The following is a 22,311-nucleotide window of genomic DNA, read 5'->3' as shown; positions in this document are numbered from 1 at the left end:
AATACTTCCTAATAGGGTGGCTATTTTATTAAGAGGTAGAAAAAAGAGGTAAAAGTTAGAAATAGGGAAAGTAGTATTATCTATACTGATATATAATAGAATACATCACATCGTTAGAAGTTGAAAGATTATGATTATGTACAGTGGGGCAAAAAAGTATTTAGTCAACCACCAATTGTGCAAGTTCTCCCACTTAAAAAGATGTAATTGTCATCATAGGTAGACCTCAACTATGAGAGACAAAATGAGAAAACAAATCCAGACAATCACATTGTCTGATTTGGAAAGAATTGATTTGCAAATTATGGTGGAAAATAAGTATTTGGTCACCTACAAACAAGCAAGATTTCTGGCTCTCACAGATCTGTAACTTCTTCTTTAAGAGGCTCCTCTGTCCTCCACTCATTACCTGTATTAATGGCACCTGTTTGAACTTGTTATCAGTATAAAAGACACCTGTCCACAACCTCAAACAGTCACACTCCAAACTCCACTATGGTGAAGACCAAAGAGCTGTCGAAGGACACCAGAAACAAAATTGTAAACCTGCACCAGGCTGGGAAGACTGAATCTGCAATAGGCAAGCAGCTTGGTGTGAAGAAATCAACTGTGGGAGCAATAATTAGAAAATGGAAGACATACAAGACCACTGATAATCTCCCTCGATCTGGGGCTCCACGCAAGATCTCACCCCGTGGGGTCAAAATGATCACAAGAACTGTGAACAAAAATCCCAGAACCACACGGGGGGACCTAGTGAATGACCTGCAGAGAGCTGGGACCAACGTAATAAAGGTGACCATCAGTAACACACTATTCCGCCAGGGACTCAGATCCTGCAGTGCCAGACGTGTCCCCCTGCTTAAACCAGTACATGTCCGGGACCATCTGAAGTTTGCTAGAGAGCATTTGGATGATCCAGAAGAGGATTGGGAGAATGTCATATGGTCAGATGAAACCAAAGTAGAACTGTTTGGTAGAAACACAACTCATCGTGTTTGGAGGAGAGAGAATGCTGAGTTGCATCCAAAGAACACCATACCTACTGTGAAGCATGGGGGTGGCAACATCATGCTTTGGGGCTGTTTCTCTGCAAAGGGACCAGGACGACTGATCCGTGTACAGGAAAGAATGAATGGGGCTATGTATCGCGACATTTTGAGTGCAAGGGCATTGAAGATGAAACGTGGCTGGGTCTTTCAGCATGACAATGATCCCAAACACACCGCCCAGGCAATGAAGGAGTGGCTTCGTAAGAAGCATTTCAAGGTCCTGGAGTGGCCTAGCCAGTCTGCAGATCTCAACCCCATAGAAAACCTTTGGAGGGAGTTGAAAGTCCGTGTTGCCCAGCGACAGCCCCATAACATCACTGCTCTAGAGGAGATCTGCATGGAGGAATGGGCCAACATACCAGCAACAGTGTGTGCCAACCATGTGAAGACTTACAGAAAACGTTTGACCTCTGTCATTGCCAACAAAGGATATATAACAAAGTATTGAGATGAACTTTTGATATTGACCAAATACTTATTTTCCACCATAATTTGCAAATAAATTCTTTCCAAATCAAATAATGTGATTGTCTGGATTTGTTTTTTCATTTTGTCTCTCATAGTTGAGGTCTACCTATGATGTCAATTACAGGCCTTTCTCATCTTTTTAAGTGGGAGAACTTGCACAATTGGTGGCTGACTAAATACTTTTTTGCCCCACTGTATATCTAAAAAAATATATTGACCCAGACAATACCTTGTCCACTAAGCACCTATGGATGTTAAAGAAAAAACTATAAATAAAATTATTTTAAAAAATGAAAGTACTGTAAATCTATTTTTTTTTATTTTAAGCCTGAGAAATGTTCAGCAATAGAACACTTAAAATATTCACTTCATTCTTCTCTTCCATTCTACCTTTGCCATGCCAGACCTCTATAAACTTTTTCCCCATCTCTGTCAAACTACTGCTATTCTTGGTTTAAGTTCATTATTACATACATGGCATATTATCTTATGTTGAATCACTTTTGAAGTATAATGTTATCCTATCCTAAATGCCCTTTAGCCAACATTAAGTCTGTTTATCACCTGGGATTCATTTTGTAAAATTGAGAAAGTATTAAAAACCTTTCTTCTTTCACCATTTCATTACGGTATCATAAAGTAATACATTCTGTTTGTTGGAAATATTTCAAAGGTTTTAGAAATCATGAAGGTCCATAACACAACAAGAAGAGTCTACTTAATATGTTAATTAATCCTTTGAGATTAACTGTTGTGGTGAACACACACTTCAGTAAATTATGACCTGACCAGAAAGATTGTTTTAATTTCTCCTGTCATTAGACAGGAAGACTATTGGGCAGTTAGATGAATGGTCTAAAGGGACTGGTAACTAATCAAAGATTTCAAAAATAGGAAATTATTCTTTCTCTGACATCTCAGATCAGACATTTCTGACTACCATCCCAGCAATAGGATACTCCCTATCATCTTTTCCTTTATACTCTGTACCTAGGCATATTTTAGCTATTTATTTATTACAGAAACAGTAGTATGAACCACACAATTCAGATCTTACAGGGCATCTTCAACACAATATCCAATCAAAACTATATTCACATCGAACCGATATGAAAATGTTATTGACTCAACCAATAGACTCATACATTCCTCTTCTAGTACAGGGGTGTGAAACTGGAGGCCCATGGGCCAGATGCATCACGCAAAGGCCACAACCACCCTGGCTCTGCAAAGGCAAAAAAGTCACGATACATCACGTGATGTCACGTGATGCGATCGAGTTTGACACCCATGATCTAGTACCTCAAAAAATACAATTACAAGGCTGATATTGACATTTAAATAATACCACATATTATACCACTTTCTCTATTAACCTGTCACTGCCTTAGCCCAATATTGACTACAAGATGTACAGAAGACTGAAATCAGATATCGTTACTGTCAAACTTCAAAGCTCCATCTCCTAGTTTTGTTTGGCTATTCCATGCTCTCACCTTGAGCCATAATATCAAATTTTCCATTAGATTTCAGCAGGAGGGAACTAGCTGGCAATTTCCAAAAGAACAGGGAGGAAGCTTTAATTTATTTTCTCACTCCTGTCTTTTTCTCCTTTGGCTTGGCAATCTTTTAGCATAAGTAAGCAATTTGTACATAAAGTTCACAGTGTCTGCCCCCAATAGATCATTCTGTGCTCTGTGACTAGAGATTAAGATATCACTACTTGGCTAGATAGCTATGAGATAGAGAAAAGTTCATTGTGCAGTCTGGCTGCTGAATTGGCTACTTTGCCACCAGCTAGTCTACCCAGTTTAAACTGGAAGCTAAGAAAACGTTGAAAGTGCTGCAACATGTGGTTGGTTACTGTTCCTTTGGGTATCTCATAATTTGTGCAGTTCATTTCTTAACTATACTGCAATTTTATTTCATGGATCCATGTCATTGGAAAAAGTAATTTTGTCTAAATCAAATCAAAACAGTATTCCATATTAACACATTACCAGGATGACAATTCAGCCTCCACTTTAAAACTTTCTTCCTATGGGTAACTAGTCCTTTCCTACTCAACTTGATGATTGAGGCACTTATAAATATTTACTCATAGTTTGCTAAAATGGCCCTCTTCCTAAAAAAACATTAGTATAATAGTTGAGAAAAATAATTCATTAAATGCTAGCTAAATGTAAGTACATACAATTGCATTTAAGTGTTTTTTTCAAAGAATAAAAGTTGTAGGAAGCTCAAATTTGCTATATACATGTAGGCCTCACTCCGTAAAGGTAATTGGGATTGGCATTTCTGCCACCAAGTGATAGGGTGATAGAGTCATAAAGCATAACATCATGTGACTTACTGTTCTGCAACACATATTCTGGCATTTCTGGTTTTTATTGTTAAATGAATCCTATGCCATTGTTAAATGAAGACATCATGTGGTTCTTCACCTCTGCTGGCTTCCCATTGACTTTGCTTGTAGGAAGTCAGCAAAGAAAGTCATAAATGGCAATCATGTGACTGTGGAACTCTGTGACATTATAATTGTGAATCGAATGCCAAGCACCTGGATCGTAATTACATGACACAGGGACACTGTGACCAGTCATATGGTACCATTCAGTAGTGGGTTCCACTTACCTTCGTTACCGGTTTGCAACTGTGAGCGCGCATGTGCACGCTTCGTTCACGCATGGCACTTCTGTGCATCCACAGAGCGTCTGTGATGACGTCTGCCCTCCCACCCTGCCACTACCATTTCGCCCGAATCGGGGCAAACCAGTAGAAACCCACTACTGGTACCATTCATTCGGCCTAATCATAGGTGCAAAGAGTCATGAATCAGTGGTTGTTAAATGAGAACCAACAGTAATTTCAGACAATATGGACAAAAGGGTTGTAAACACATCATTTCTAAAACACATAATTTCATTAATTCATTGTAACTATCTTAATATAGTTGAAACTTATGTTTTACTGTATGACTATAATGGATTGTATTATGAATATTTATCTCAGAAATTGAATGACACTGTAACACATCATAAATTTAAGGTAACTCTTCTAAACCTTAAGTTGCCGCAGGAGATTAGTATTAACTGCTGTTTTAGCATTTAGAATTATTTTAGATAATGTATAAAAATTAGCTCAGCAATGGATTCAAGATTTTTTAAATTTGCTTTTTATATCTTTTTAAATTGTATTGTTTCTATGTTTTTAACTTGTTGTATACTACCCCAGTGATGTGTGTGATATGAGCAACTACATACATCCAAACAATACATTTAACATAAAAAATCTCATTCATTTACAATGAAAATGTAAATTAAGGCAAAAAATGACAAATCAGACATGAGAAGACTTTCATATATTTTATTGCTGATTTAATAAGAAAGATTTAATGTGCTTTCCTCCATTACTAAACCATTCATACAACCTGTTAGCTTTCTGTGTAATTTCATTTTTTTCTATATAATTTCAAGAAATCAAATTCAAAAAGCAATTAACAGGCATATAAATTTACATTTGTCTTTGAATTCCTTAATGATAAGGAATACAAACTCATTCTAAATGTGTAGTTATAACTGTCTCCTAAATATTTTTTTTAATGATATAAATGTGAGAATTATATTTTTAATGTTTTTTTCTATGTGAAGTTTAAGGAAGTAAATAGAGTGACAACTCTATTTCAAGACTACCCAATTTTCACCTTTCTCTCATTACAAATATAATGGAGGGAAGAAAACAAGAGTTTCTTTGTTTGTGTACATTAGCTCAAAGCTGTAAAAGTCGTTCAGTGGAACTTTACTATGTTTTCACCTTTCTTTGCTTGTAACAACATTCTAGTCTCTAAAATTACATGGAGTGCAGCCAGACTAAGGTAATCACCCTTCACTCTTGATTCATGAGCTAGGAGAAACTGCTTTCTTTGTATTACAGTAAAGAGGTAATTTCTTCAATTTATTACTTTTCTTCTTTTAAAAATAAATCTGGTAAAGAAAAAAAGATATTATATATACTGTACATCCTGAAAACTAAAAATTGTCCTAACCAAAATTCTCATTTTCCCAGATAAATATTTCATATAAGAAACAAAGTAATGGCATTTCTATTAAGTAAAAAAAAAAAAAAAAAAAAAAAAAAACCACACTGCTATCAGTTAAGAATTGTTTTAGTAAAAAAATATTTAAATATAAAAAATATTTTAATATATTTTATGTATCATATTTCTAACCCACTATTAAAGTATGGAACACCTTCCTCCATTTTTATTCTCATAACAATTCTGGTTGAGCTAAAATACAGTGACACATTAAAACCTTTCAGTAATCTTCCTTAGATTTGGACATCTACAGAATGATTAAAAAAAAAAATCATATCAGTTTACCAGCAATTTATTTGGTAAAAAAATATATGTTTATTCCCACAATGAAGTTGGAATATTCTTTAAAATTAGGTACTGTCAATAAATTACATTTAAAAAAAAACCTTTTGTCACAGTGACATTGGACATAAAAACAAACAATTTTCTAAGTCTACTTTACTAATCTATTCTTTGTACTGAAATATTTGTTAAAAACAAGATAGTAACATATATTCACTTTAACTATATGGAAACATTATATGGAACCCAGATGCATTAAGACAGAACTTTGAGTTCAAAGCCTTATTTGTCTATATGAATTTTAGTTGTCTGCATAATCATAGTCCTTTTCTAGACTCTTTCTCAAATTCAATATCATTACATACAGTATTTTTCAAGAAGTCATAAATTGGTTCTAGTTCAAGGAACTGAATTTAAATGCTTACCACTACTCAATGGCCTGTTTATAACTTCAAGATTAGGATAAAGGTATTGCCTCTAAAAAATTCACAATAACGTAGACTTACATTATATATTTAGATTAGCTGTATACATTTTACAAATAGCTATTCTGGTCACAAGTCACAAATGTATTTAAAACTTCCTCCCTCCCTTCCTTCCTTCCTTCACGTCGGTCTGCCTGTCGTCTGTCTGTCTGTCTGTCTGTAACTCGGCACTACTACATCTATCACTACCACTGTATTTTGTTCTTTGTCCACTACCACAATGTCTGTTTGACTGGTCAGTACCTGCCTGTCCATCTGGATCTGGAAGTGCCACAGCATCTTAGCCTTCTTATTCTCCATGAACTTCTGTGGATTCTGGCCTTCCAGTTGATATCATGGCGAGAATAGCTTGGAAAATAGCGGGCTTGCTGAGCCCTGCAAAATCCAGCTGGTAACCGCTGTTGGGAGGCCCTACAGGGTCAAAGCCACCTTATAGGGGCAGCGAAGAAAGGAGAGGCGCTTTGTGGACCACAAGGAACTTGCAATTTCCTTGTTAGGTCCAAAGCAAGCTCTCCTGAATGGCAGCAAGGACGATGGCCATTTTTGGCAGACACAAGCTGGGACAACCGGGACCATAAGATTTGTGCTGGGGTATCCATGGATAGAGCATTGAAACTGGGTTTCAACTCTTACTCCAAAGATTTAATTTAAGTACAAAATTTTTTAAAGATAATCTCCAAACGTTAAGGAAGCGGTGATTGGACACACAGAGAAGATTAAAGACTAAAAATTAAGAGGCAAAAGAAATGGCCAAGGGGAGCTTTAAAATACAGAAAGCCTGGAAAAAAGCTTAAACAATTTGAAAGGTGATTGTTGGGAGAAACTGTCTTGCTTATTTTTATTTTTAAATCTCCTGGACTTATTGGATAATCAGCTGTTTTTGACATACTGTTTAATGTTGGACTTGGGAGCAGGGGAGCCATCTACTGGAAGAAGAGGAACACTACAGCACTACAACATCAGTACTCTTAGTGAAAGTGAGGTCCAATACACATAAAGTCTAATACACAAAATAGAAGAAAGTAAATAACACCTGGAAGGCGGCCTGACCTTGAGTCTATTCTAGAAGACAATTTGCTATTTTGAAAATGTCTAATGAGTTTCTTTTTCCTCTTAAAGATTTCTAAGATGAACTAAATTGCATATAACTTTAACCACAAACTGTCTACCGTGGACCTCACCCCATTCCTAAGAGGTCCATAAAGGGGATGTGCATAAGCGCACTAGCGTGCCTACCATCCCTGTCTTACTGTCCCCATTTATCTGTACTTACTTCCTTTGTTTATGTATATACCTATACCTGCTATCTTGTACATGTTTGATGAATGAATGAATGAATGAATGAATGAATGAATGAATGAATGAATGAATGAATAACTGAACTTCATTGGAACTGGCTATTGGATTATGGACTTGAAAGATTGGAGGAACCTAGTGGATTACTTTGGATTTGAATTATTAAGGCTATTTGACAGAATATTCTATGAGGCAAAAGAAGAAAGGTGATAGAAGAAAAGAGAAAAGAAGAAAAGTTAAATAAGACTTTAAAATTTGGACAATTGGGAAGATATGTAATTGGAAAATCACAAGGCTGTAAACCAGTAAAGAATTTTAAAGATTATAAATTTAGGGGACTTGGAGGCATTACTATGGGATTGATTGAATTTTATTAAGTGGGAGTTTGTAAATATTGAGACATTGGAACCAAAGAAGTATATCTTTATTAAATTGTTAAAAAATGGATCTAAAGGGAATAATAGAGGCAAATGAAGAAATATTTTTATGCTCAAAAACATGCATGAAACTATAAAGAACAATAAGGAGACAAGGGGATTATCTAAAGATAAAGAAATGAGTGTAGAAACCATCCAACAATTGGGGGGAACATGATATTCAGGAAATAGATGAAAAATCAGAAGAAGCAGTGGAAGGAAAAAATCAAAACGAGATGCAAGAAGGTAAAGATAATGAAGAGACAGGATTAATAAATAGATTTATTTAGATGTATGCTGTTCCTGCCTGCATTTTCCAATCTGCCTCTATGTGTTAGACATTTCTGAGGCCTTTCTGAATAGGCAGAACTTTGAGTTCTATCTAGTGTGGTAGACACCTGCTTCTGTACATCTGGTGCCTACCACCTGTTCTTGTGCTTCTATTATCAGTCCCTCACTGTTGTCTTCCAGTTCAGCTTTTTCCAGTCACTGGAAGGATTTGGCAATGTCTGTTACCTCAGCTACCTGTCGATAGTACATTCCATGCAGGGTCTTGTCTTGCACGTCCTCTACTTGATCTTCCTGCCTCAGACATTCTCCCAGCAGCTCATATTTGGATACCATCTTTATTGATGAACTCCTGGAAGCTCTAAGTTTCATCCATGGCAACGACATTCACCCGATGCCATCCATCCCCTTTCCAACTGGCGTACAAACTGGGTGGAAATCTCTATACATTGTGATGAGCTCCCAGGACAGTTTCTAGGTCTTCTTTGGCCATCTCACTATACTGACAGAATATCAAATGACTGGCAGGGCATTTATGCTGATTATGTGCATGTTTTTATTTCCATTGACTATGCTCTTCAATAAATGTCTTTTCTTTTGATGGTATATGGATACTGTTGACTTCCTTGATTTTATTGTGCTTCCCATCTGACCTTGGGATTACAAGCTCCTTGCACTCTGGCCTGGTAATTCCACTTTCATCAGTCTTAACTACTTACACCCTCTTGATGACTATCTGGCCACACTTATCCAGTCAAAATGATGTTCTAATGTCCGCTCTAGATGTCAGGATTAGCATGTCAATATCTCTTTCACTCTTAGTATTCAGCTTGATGTCACCCATGTAGAGAGGTGCTGGTGGTATTCCACTCTTGAACTTGTATCCATATCCAGTTCTTGTGATTATTTGGTTAAAGCCTATGCAGACAGCAGCGGAAGTGCACAGTATCTATATCTAAAGCATTTTTACTGCTAAAGATTCAGCACTTACTTTCATTTTTAGGATGCATTCAGGTATAAAGCTTGGTCAATAAACCAACTTTTCAAGCTGTATTTGTTTTGCTTAACCAAGAAAGTGATCCTAAACAACAATTTCCCTTGAGCTTATAATGAACTACCAACAAAAGCTTCTCCCCCTGGAATGGAGTTCTTTGTTAATTAAGATGTGAATAAACAACTGCCTGTTCAAAGGCTGTACATCTTACACGATACATTACTATAAAAAGTATTAAGTAAACTGTAACATAACTTCGGAAACATGTTTGATCCTTATTAAAACTGGAAAGTGTTTCACAAACAAACTTATATGTTTTTGTACTAATAAGATAGTACAATTGTGATTTCTGAAAGTAAGGTTTTATTCAGTGATTCCTATCCCTTGCAGGTTTTGCTTACTTGTAACTATGCATCATTTTAATTACTTTCATTGTTTAATAACTTTATGTACTTTTCATGTTACTTTTCCTAATTGTAAAATTATCTGCATTTTTTAAATATTGTTCATGGGAGCTAGATTTTAAGTGTGGTAGAGGTCTAAAATATCAGTTTTGTACTAGAAAATTAAATATGTTAATATAATATTTCCTCCAGGCCAGATAACACATATTATTTGAGAAAAAAAAATGTAGCTATTTTCTCTTTTTTCAACCTTCTTTAGTAAATTGTCAGCTTTAAAACATAAAACACGTACCTTCAAATACTAAATACATAAGTAGAGATAATTCTACGGTAAATATATATGTCTGAACACTTTAAAAAAAAAACATTGTGCCTCACCCTGTCCCTCCAAAATATATTTCAACTTACAGAGGCTCTATTTAAAATTTTCTATATTGTAGCTTTTCAAAAGTGGAATGGAGAATTATTACTTTGAGGCTTTTGCAGCAAGCTTTAACAAGTATAACACAGAAGACTAGTTACAGCAGATGTCTGGGTGGAGTAGACAAACCTCAGAAATGCTGTACATTCAGCCAGAAGTTAATATTTGTGCCAACATCCTCATCATATGCCCATCACATGCATTTTTAAAGAGCAACAACATATGCCATGTTCGATTTTCAGAAAAGAAACTGTATCAAACAAATTCTGCATTTAATTGGCAGGCATAAAACAAACATTCATGAATTAGATGTTGATTGCAAGTCAAACTACTCAAATAATGAACACTGTGAAGATACAATGAAATGGCTGAGTTAAAAAGTTGGCCTGAGTACATGATGATAAATGAAGCTGCTGTGTGGGATGTTTTAATAATATGGAAATAACTTCTCATACTATTTTTTTCTATTCTAAGTGTTGCTCTAGGACTTATTATGGTGATACAAATCATATAAAAAAACCATTAGTGAATAATAGGCCGTTATATAGTATAGCCTAAATGCAGCAAAACATTTTTTTAATTGTAAACTTGTTATGGGATCCTTCTATAAATCTGTAATGCCGATGAAGATCTCCATCTATTATTAATGGTGATATATTTTTTTCTCAACTTTAATACAAAGGGAAAAATAATGTTGAAAAATTTCCTTTTTCCTTCATGTCATTTTAATTAGTTAAGCCTCTTTCAAATAGAAAGTATGTGCTTCGTTAGAAAGTTTTGAAGAGCATACTGGAAGTTTCAGGATTGGATCCTGAGATTAGTTAATATGGTCCAGCTTTAAGGTTGCATTGAATAAGCTTACACCTTCAGAACTATGTGACTAAAGGAACTGCTCAGATCTTATATCTGAGAAATCCTGGGGGAGTATTACATAACAATTAAGTGACTTTTATACATGTTTGAAAATTATACTTAAGAGTTCTCATCAATAGTTTCCCATAAACGGAAGAAAATAATGAGTACAATTCCTCAAGATTCAATTCTGGGCCCTGTCTTCAATATTTTAATTAACTAATGAAGAAGTAGAAAAAACCCCTTCCAAATACAAATGATACAAATACAAAATCGCTTAGGACATCCAAAAACCTGAAAGACATTGAAAAATGAGAAAAATCTTGATAGAATTGATAATAGCAAATGCAAATTTAAACAAATGGGAAGTTCTTCACTTAGAAAATAAAAATTGTGTACTAGGTCCAATTCTGAACACTCACTTTAAGGGAGATTCTGAAAAATTGGTGAAGTTTCAGAAAAGAAGAAGAAAGGACAAGAAGCTAAACTTATATGGTGAATTAAGAGAGTAACATGATTGCATTTTCAAATTTATAAAGCAATATCACATAGAAGAATGTTAACAAAGTAAAACAAAACAAAACAAAAAACTGTTTTCCATCATTCCAGAGAGCAGGACATGAAATAAGGTATTTGTGCTACATGAAGGCAGAATGTTATTGAATGTGGTGGGTAAGGACTTCATAAAGAATAATAACTGTGAAAAGTAGAACCAAAGAAATGCTGGGCTCCACGTGTTTATGTTAATGGGACATGATTCTGGCTTCCTTCATTGAAACATAGGTAAGACTTGATAGCCTAAATAGCTGCCTACAATTACATAATTTTTTCAGATTTTGTGAAGAATGAAAGTGCATGTTTAGCTCAAACATTCTGAGAAATAATTAATGTATACCCAACTATAGAATAAAATAATGTGTTTGTTTATGTCTTTGAGTCAAGGTCATCCAGCTAGGTCATTCCTAAGGTGAAAGTAACTCTCAGCTTTTTAGCCTTGTGCCTTAATTACTACACCAATCTGGCTCCCATTTAAATAGAATTTAATGTATTTTAAGCATGATTAGGAACAGCAAAAGAAGATTTTTAATACATTGTGAACAGGATTGTGATTTTTAAATTAAGCAAAAGAACCCAGGGGCTAAATTTACAACATGTTTGGATTTAGGTTCAATGCTTATGTTGTATTAAATTAAAAGCAAAAGGAAATCAAGAAAGGGGAAGTGGGAATGAGGAATCCTTTGGCACACTGTGACATTCTTTGAACTGTAAAATCACAATTTATGCCAAATAATATCTTCTTACGGTTCTTTCAGCATCTCAAACCCCAAATACTTATCTCATACAGGCATATGAGCTTGCTTATAACATATTTATGATGAGGCCCAATACTAACAGTAGCAGAAAAGCTCTTTTGTTCTTGAGTGTTCCACAAACCATTGGTAAAGGCATAGTTGCACTAAGCTTTGACTATGTTATTGTTTATTTATTAAGTTAATATGCCACCTATCTCACTATCAAGCAACTCTGGGTAATTATATATTAGATGTTTATTGCAATTTCTAATTTTGCCTTTCACCTTTATATTTTGGTTTTATGCATGTTTCATTTCATTAAATCTATCTATAGATTGTCCTAGATACACATTAGGTGTAAAAGGAATTTAAAAGCCTATAGAATAAACAACCTGTGATATGCCTAAAATGTGCTTAGGCAATGCAACACATACCTAATTCTAAAACCAAATTAAATTCTTTCAAGATTCCACAAAAGTCTTTCATAAAAAAATATAAATCCTTACCCAGGGCTCATCCGATCCCTCCCTCCTGCTGAAAGCTTGACAAAAAACAGAAGTACAATTATATTATCATTGTAATTCCATGCTAACAGCAAAATGAGATCATGTTCATTTCAAGTTTTTAAAATGTTGATTAAGTGTGAATTTCCCCCATACATAAATCTAGACAGCAGAAGAAAATTCAGAGTAAAAACAATAATATGTTTTGCTACTCAGTTTGGGCGTTTTTTTGCAACTTCAAAAAGGAAAGAGAAAATGAATATTTATTAATCATTGGCATAATCTGGTTATATTTGTTGCAGGGGTGAAATGCTCCCGGTTTGGACCGGATCGCCCAATCTGGTAGTGATGGAGGCGGGTGGTTCGGAGAACCAGTAGCAAAAATCCCTGCCCCCCCCCCCATGCCCAGTTGAGCTGCACGATCATCAGAGGCTTTTTAAATTATTTTTAAAAGCCTATTTTCTACAACTTCTTCGGCCGAAAAAATGCTTTTAAAAGTAAATAAAAGCCTCTGATGATCGCACGGCTCAGCTGGGATCGTCAGAGGCTTTTAAAAGCATTTTTTCTACAACCTCTTTGGCTGAAGAGGTTGTGGAAAAAATGCTTTTAAAAGCCTCTGACGATCCCAGTTGAGTTGCCTGATCTGCAGATGCTTTTTTAAAAAACAAAACAAAACATTTTTTATACAACCTCTTCGGCTGAAAAATGCTTTAAAAATGCTTTTAAAAGCCTCTGCTGATCAGGCAACTCAGCTGGGATCATCAGAGGCTTTTAAAAGAAAAAAAGCATCTGCCGATCAGGCAACTCAGCTGGGATCGTCAGAGGCTTTTAAAAGTATTTTTTCTACAACCTCTTCGGCCGAAGAGGTTATAGAAAAAATGGTTTTAAAAGTTAAAAAATAAAGTTGGCCATGCCCACCCAGTCACATTACCTCACCACCAAGCCACACCCACAGAACCGGTGGTAACAAATTTTAGATTTCACCACCGATTTGTTGTCTTGGTCTAATTTAAATTTTCTTCTTGCCACAAATAGAAACTAATATTATTAAAGTTATAGATTAAAGATTAATTATAGAAGACTACTCATGTATAATCAAAATACTGACATCTGCCATGATGATACTTTCCATTTAACTATATTTTTTCCTTATTAATTTTCAATACTCACTGCTTTAATAGACAGATCATAACAGGGGTGTCAAACTCAACTTCATTGAGGGCTGGATCAGGATTGTGTTTAACCTCAGGGGATCAGGGTGGGCATGGTCAGGTTGGGCATGGCCAGCTCGACGTCACTTGTGTTGGGGGCGCCTGTGGCGGCCCAAGCACTCTGCCAATGAAAACTGGCTCCTGAGCTCCATTTTCGGCTGCAATGGCCTTCTGCAACCCTCTGCCAGCAAAAATGGAGCTCGGGAACCCTCCCAAGCTCCGTTTTTGCTGGCAGAGGGTTGCAGGAGACTGTGCGGTGGGCCTCCTGAGCTCCATTTTTGCTGGCAGAGGCATCATGGGCTGATCCATGTTTCCAGGGTGGCCCCAGGGGCCAGATCTAAGCACCCCGCAGGCCAGATCCATCCCCCAGGCCTTGAGTCTGACACCCCTGCATCAAAGATCGACTCAAACTTTCCAAAATAGGAAATCCCTTTAAAATTTTGAAGTGATTTCCACCCTACAATCAACAAGCTAGTAAAAAAAAAAAAAGCACCCACAGCAGTATTCAGCTTGTAATGAAGAAATAACAGTCCACATTGATATTACAGATTATAAAACTTTGGTGTCTTTCTGAATTTCAGGAAAGTCCCTATTGAAAGCAGTTTTGGAAGAATGAGCCTATGAACTACAGAAACATACACAAAGACAACATAAGCATTCTGCCGCTATTGTGACTAAAATTGTATTAGTTAATTTCCTAGTGAAAAGGCTGTTCTTCAACAAAAGGAAAAACTTCCCAAAAACCTGGGAAAGAGTTCAAAGTTATTGTCCAGCATATTTTAATGCAATATTGATGGCTATCTAAGAACTGAAAGCAATGTTTTATACTGACATATTATCTTCATATGATTCAGACATGCATGCTAAAGATAGAATGGTAAAACTGATATATGTGGCTAACGTTAATGCTAAATTATTGTAGCATCAAAGCAAACAATAATTTAGTATTAACATTATCCACTTATACTTGATACAGACCTTGTTGCTATATAATTGCTATTAGATTATGTAACAATGCATGCCTTCTGGAATGATGTCCTCCCAGGATCCAAACAGCTGCCACTTTATAGATATTCTGGAAAGCCTGTAACCTGGCTATTTGCTCACTGTCTTGGAATACAGTGAATGATAATCTCCTGTTTATAATGTTTTAGTTTGTTTTTTGTACTGGTCCTATATAATTATATATTATTTTTTGCCTTTTTTCTCTACTTTGTCTCTTTTATGCTATTCTGTTGTTGCAAACTGTCCAAAGTCAGTATCCAAAGAGAATGAATGAATATATTAGATTTAACATTTTCTTATTGAATATGAGGCAGTAGTTTAAGCACTTTCCCTGTATAGAAGTAAACCGAACTTTACAATGGAAGGACACTTACCAGTTTTATACAGGTAGGCTCTGCTCAAGGATTGCTAAGTAACCCAATGAGATGGGACAAATGACAAAATGAGTGACACAGCATCCTCATTCAAAACCTATCCATTTTGTCCTTGTATCATTAGATTTGTATATATATATATATATATATATATATATATATATATATATATATATATATATATATATATATATATACATATATATATATATATATATATACATATACATATACATATACATATACATATACATATACATATACATATACATATACATATATATATATATATATATATATATATATATATATATATATATATATATATATATATGAATCATACGCTGTATCCTTGGTGCTCTCTGAGCTTGGTTGTTTTCTTGCAAATGTTTCATTGCCCAAACGAGGTAATAGCTACTAGAACTGATGATGTTATCTAGTTTGGGTAATAAAACGTCTGTAAGAAAACAACCAAGCTCAGAGAACACCAAAGACCCATCATTTCAACCCTGAGCTACAAATATTATCCTTTATCGAAATCATATGTTGTTTTACACCTCAAAATACATTTAAAATTTCTCTGCAGGAATAATATTTATCTACAATATATATCTCTATTCTGTACGTTTTACCCCAGATTAGGGTAAAATACCACAGTTTAAAGATGTGGAAACAGGTGTTAGTTTCCATAAAGCAAAGTCAACTTTTGATTTATTGAGTGCGTACTGAGGATTCCAGCAGGTGTAGGAGCTTAACCAATATGATATGTTTCACAGTGAAGTTGCACAAGTTGAAACAAAAGAGACAAAACAGATGTATAAATGAACTAGCACGTTCTCAGTATGAAAAATTATGCAAGCAGCGACTAAGCTAAACTTTTTTATATCATAGTTGCTTCAGGGTGATTTAGTTATCTTACTGGTAGTTAAAAGGTGTGTTGTTTTTGGTTATCAACCTACCCATTCCTAATGTAAACTTTAAAAATAGAAGGTTACAATAAATATAGTATAAGCACCTCTCAGCAGTGTAGTCACAGAACAATGCAGTATTCATCTTTCTCTCTCTCTCTCTCTCTCTCTCTCTCTCTCTCTCTCTCTCTCTCTCTCTCTCTCTCTCTCTCTCTCTCTCACACACACACACACACACACACACACACACACACACACACACATATATAGAGACACAGAAGAAAAACGCACATATCCAGAATAGGCAGAAACACTTATATTTTGAACTCATACAGTTGCAATTGTCTGGATATGATTATGGACTACTTAACCACTAAAAGGCATCATGCATAAAACTGTTGCCCTTTGAAGCAAATGAATGTTGTAAACAATTTATATTTTAACATTGTTAGTTAATGACATATTGGAAAAACCAAGGTTTCTTCTACTTTATTTAGGACCTAATTAGGTATGTTTATGTTTCTGCTACTGTATAGCAATTAATTTATATGAATTGATTCAGAAAAACTATTCTTGTGCTTGAGACAAAATAATGCTATTAGAATCATGATTTGATTAAATTACAAAAATGGATATATTATAACTATTTTCCTTCCTTCTGATATAAAAAAAATTGCTGAATTAGGGTACCTTTTTATGCATATTTCCTATCATAATGTTAAAATGGAATTAATAGATAGATAGATAGATAGATAGATAGATAGATAGATAGATAGATAGATAGATAGATAGAACTTTTTAAAAAGTTTTTAATTTATCATGGTTCTGAGCAAATATTTTAAAATGATGGCTCTTCATTTGCATTTTTGCTAGGATAATAAAGTTATGTAATTAGCAAAACACAGCTGAAATAAAATTTTGACCTGGGACAATTAAGGATAAAAAATGTTAAAGGATTGTTTACAGCAACAAAAAAAGGTTAACACACATTTAAACCTATACACTACATTTAAATCTCTTCATTCACAATTTTTTTTAGAATAGAATAGAATAGAATAGAACAGAACAGAATAGAACAGAACAGCATAGAATCCAGTAAAGATAAACATAATAAGGGATAACTACAAGAATTATCAAGGGTAACTATGTCAGTCACAGATTTTTAATTAGCAGGAATATTTAAACTTGCTCACCTACCCTAATTGAAAAACAGTATTTAAGTAATATTTTTTCTATATAATAACACTTTGTGAAGCACAATATTAAGATAGGGATCTTAATCTCAGGATCACCACCCCAGGCAGTTATAGGCATTTTACTGTCAAAATTTGCTCTAGTGTTTGCTTCATACTAAAATTGCAAAGTGTGGAACTACATCAAGTGTCTTCAGTACCAGGAAGTTTGTGAACTCATGCGATCTATAGATTAAAATGTAATTATTAAAAACTCAATATATATTATCTTGACCAATTATAATTCCAAATAAATCATCAGTTTACTCATAGAGTTACACAAATATGCTTGTAAAGAATTCAGGATCTCTTGTTAAGGATACTGACAGACACAAATACTGTTAAAAATGCTTTGTTTCTATTATTTCTCTACATAATATTTTAAATCAATAATATTTTGTTTTATATGTTCAAACCTGACATTCAGTGTTCTCCTAGGAAATATTACAGTTGAGGTAAATGATAAATTATATGAATATATTGCTTGAAAATCTATGTATAGTTGGTCTTGCTGAGAGAACTTTTACCATGATATTCTACAAATAGCCCCCTCCTTTTTCACTATTCTGCATACAGTTCTCACTAGGAATAAATTCCGCTGAGTTCCAGTAATAATGTAATAAACTCTACTACTGCCTATAAGCTTTTGCCCCATAAATTTTTACAAAATACTTATTGAGTTAAAATTACATTACAATTTTACCCAAAGAATTTTCAGTATGGTCTAATTTTATCCATAACAATGGTAAATCAGAAATGAAAATTTAAAAAATGGTAAATTATCCAACATTTAGATTTTTGGCATTTACTATAAGGGAACTACAGGATAAATATAAACCTTTCAATTATCCATTGGTTAGGAAAGTTCATAGATCCTATCCTATCCAGGATCCTAAGCTATCTATACATTCACCTAGCTATATCAATCTATATTTTGAAACACATAAGAAAAAGCAAATGTCACCATAATATCTCATAAAATTTCTGTAAAGAACAATTAAAAAGCTGGAAAGATTTTAAAATTAAATAACTATGACATTTTGATGCAAGACTATGTTGCCTAAAGAATTTCCAATGCTGATCAACTTTTTAAAAATAAAAATGATTAATAAGCTACAATCTTCATATCTTTTTAATGAAACTTTTTATTCTTTTCCATATTTTATTTGTAATTCACATAAGAATGAACCTGAAAAAAGGCAAACAAACAAACAAACAAACAAAAACCAACTGATCACACTGAGTCTTGAATATAATTTAAAATGCCCCATCTGAATCAAAGAGCCAAGCCAATCTACTTTTTCTTCGGGACTGATTTATATTCAACCTTGTGGTAAAAAACACTCCCTTAAATATTGGAATTTCCCTAAACCACATTACTAAGAATTTAAGGGAAAAGAAAGATTCAACTAATCACCTGTCCTGTTCTTACAGAGCAGTAGTCAGCTGCCCCACAAAACAGTAATTCTATCCTATGGGTTATTTCCTATTGTGCAGGTGAAAAATGGTTCATTTTCTCTCTGACTGTTCTCATATTTGATCAAGGGAATAGCTTTCATGGGATTATAACAGTTTTTTTTATCATCAAACTGAATTATTTAACACTTGTCAGGCTGCCAGACAGAGGCAGAAATCCATGGGAGGACCATCCTTCACAGATATAAAATAATAAGCTTTAAATCTATACAGAGTTAAAATACTTCAGGTAATTTATTTAGAGTTTTTTTTAATCCATCTTTTATTATTTTTACACTTAACTCAAAGCAGCAAATATACCCAATACTCACCTTCTCCTATTTCTCCACAACATCAACTTTGTAAAATGAGTTGGGCTGAGAGAGAGAGAGAGTGAGTGATTGCCACAAAGTCAGCCAGCCAGTTTTCATATGTAAGGTGGACTAGAACTCATACTTTCCAGGTTTCTAGCCTGATGCATTAACCACTACACTATGGTGATACATGCAAGAGTCAAGATTCTGACTATTCATACACTAGGCCATTTCATATATTCTTTCAAAGTAACTACACACCTACATGTGAATATGATAAATCTCCACAAAGGTTCCAATTTGCTTAAAAGAGGACCGTCCTGCACAGATATAAAAGAATAAGCTTTAAATCTATGCAGAGTTACAATACTTCCAGACAAACATATTAATGTACACATGGTTCTGTGAACGCTCACAGCCTATGTTGCAAAGATGGGTTTGATTCCAAGCACAAATTCTCCTGAAATCCTACTTCTTTCAAGGGCTGGTAACTCACAATCAAACTGCTGTAGGACTGAATTGTCCTTTTAGCTGGCAGTAAATTAAATTAACATAATTAAACTTGCACCCATATAAATATTAATGTATACATATACACATACACACACCCACACATCCATGTATGATCACTTGTCTTCTTCCATGACAATAATCCTGTTGCCTCCCTCCAGCAATTTAACACAGTCAATAAAGATGTGTTTCAAAATTGTCTTCCAACATTTTTTTCCCTTCCACTTTAAAATTTCTGAATCTAATTTACAGCTACTTACATCATAGAAGCAGGGAAAAAAGTTGTAAGGTTTTAATGCCTACTTTAATTATAGCTTTTGCATTCATAAAACTGTGCCTTCACCAATCAGAATGACTGATGTAAGCAAGATGGAGCTGGGGGGGGGGGAGAGAAGAAGAATAGTTTATGCTGCAAGATACACACCAACTTTTATTCCTCTGCAGAAAGGGCCCATAAGTGTGTTTAAACATTACTGTATACATTCCTGTAAAAGAAGACCTGATTGAGTCACAGGATAGGACAGTAGCATTAAAATCCTGAAGATTTTTGCAATCAAGAATATAGGCCTAGAATTTAGCCAACCTCTTAGATGCTTATTTAGTATCCAGACTGGGCTGCCCAGTGCAAAGGCCCCAAACCAGTTCTTCTGGTACCAAATGCCTGCCTTTATTTCCAAACATAGGTGAAAACCAGACCATGTGCCTACCTATGTGGGTTGGGAAGAGAAGGAAAGAAGATAGTTACCCCAGCAGACTGAAAGTTATCTCAATCAGGAAAAAGTGAGAAGACGGCGGAGAATTGAAGTTGCACAGATCATATAACAGTGTTAAAACTTTGAAATGCTCACTATTGGACAATCTGAAGATTACAATGAAATACTTTCAATACATCACCCATAGTTTCCAGATTCAATAACTTGCATCAGGTTCTACTTATATTAGTATGAAGCAAAGTGTTTTATATTGTCTGATTTCTCCGAATTGAAAGCAGGCAGGAGAAAACTTAACCCTGTGGTGTATTTTAAAAAAATCATATAGGGAGCAGGATTACCTGAAGAAAGACATATCAATCCAAAGAGATAGGCATGAACAAACTCTGCAAACATTGTCTCCAGGTGGTGGAGCCTGTCGATAGTCTCATGCCAAACGGGAAAGCTGATAGCAAAGAGGGAGAGGGAAGACTTTTCCAAAAAGCTTCCAACACTTTCCAATTTGTAAATCCAAAATCAGCTTAATGTAAAAGCAGCGGTGTTCTAAATCATCCCTAAATCGATTGAAGAGAATTGTCCCGGCTTCTCAACTGGAGCTTCTATTGTCAGAAAGGCGAAGAAGAAAAGAGTTCAGCAGCACAGCCCAAAAGCTTTGTTTTCCTTTTGCTCCAGGTTTATCCCGAAGGGGGCTTCCCTGGCCGCGCTGCGGGACCATCCGACAGAAAGCGAAACACAAAAGAAAGCGGCTTGCTTCCAGTCGCTCCGCTGGAAGAACCGAAAGCCAGCCGGGTCATCCAGCGGCCCTGAGAGTGCGGCGCCGGTCCCCGTGGTCTTTTCACGGGACACTCAGAAAACGGGTAGCGGAGACCGGTCTGCGGCAACGGCCGCTACTGGCGAAGAGTTGGTGGCTGTGCCGCTGGGCGAGCGCAGGGCGGAAAGAACACGTTGCTGTAACAGGAGCAGCAGCGATCGCGGTGGGTCCCATCACTTGAGGCAAAGAGCCTGGACCGCGAAACAAAGCAGCCTCATAGCAGCCACAACGCCGGAGCTGGTCCTCGAGTCCGTCACCTTTTAGGCTCCAGCCGCTCGTTAGAGCAAAGAGCCTGTCCGGGACTTTCCTTCTTATTACTCAACCGAAGATGGACACAAAAGCGAGAGACAGCCCAGACAAAACTTCCAAGAGCCGCCGCCTTTCCCTCCTCCTCCTCCTCCTCCTCTTCGTTTTCAAGCCAGCCCCTGGCAGAGAAAGAATGTAGTTCCACACCGCCACTCTGAGGGGCCTGGTGGAAACCTTTCTACGCTTGAAGTTTCAGCGTCACGTTAAGGCATGCATGCGGTGAAGCGCCCAGCGGTTCCTCCTGCCTTGCTGCTTGCAGATTTTAAGACTGCTTCGGGACACCTTAAAGGCACCGTACTACTCCCCGAACTCTTCCGAAATACATTTCAAACACACTTTGAATGATGCAGTATTTCTCCCCTTCCGTTTATTACGATGTGATAAAGCCCACCTAATCGGAAGACGAAGGGTTAAAAACTTTCTTTTTCTGTAATTGGATAACAAAGGGTTTACACGTTTGGGGATACCTCGACTGGCTCGGAAGAAACCATTTTTTTTTCTTTTGGTACTATTATTTCCCCGGTGCTGTACTGTAAATGGAACATCCCAGTTTTGGAGTTCAAAAAATTCACCCGGGTAAAAGTTGTAACCCTTTAATTATTTTCAAAGCTGAATTTGAACACTCC

At 35.6% G+C, this 22,311-nt stretch overlaps 1 protein-coding gene across 12 annotated transcripts in view; it reads right to left on the bottom strand.

The window, feature by feature from the left end:
* ROBO1 (roundabout guidance receptor 1) overlaps nucleotides 1–22,311 on the bottom strand; it is a 532,491-nt gene that overhangs the window by 213,490 nt on the left and 296,690 nt on the right. For 5 of the 12 annotated variants that reach the window (XM_087895015.1, XM_087895017.1, XM_087895016.1 and 2 more), the window contains exon 1: nucleotides 20,910–22,164. The exons of the other annotated variants lie outside the window; for them this stretch is intronic. In XM_087895015.1, coding sequence (XP_087751141.1) covers nucleotides 20,910–20,964 — 55 coding nt within the window. In that variant the 5' untranslated portion in view covers nucleotides 20,965–22,164. Of the gene's footprint in view, nucleotides 1–20,909; nucleotides 22,165–22,311 lie in introns of those variants that run through there. 12 annotated transcript variants of the gene reach the window in all.

Source organism: Pantherophis guttatus, chromosome 5 (assembly GCF_059756535.1).
Source record: "Pantherophis guttatus breed Tessera chromosome 5, ASM5975653v1, whole genome shotgun sequence".
Taxonomy (NCBI): Eukaryota; Metazoa; Chordata; class Lepidosauria; order Squamata; family Colubridae; genus Pantherophis; species Pantherophis guttatus.
The sequence above is the reverse complement of the archived record's forward strand: the minus strand, read 5'-3'. Positions and strand labels throughout refer to the sequence as shown.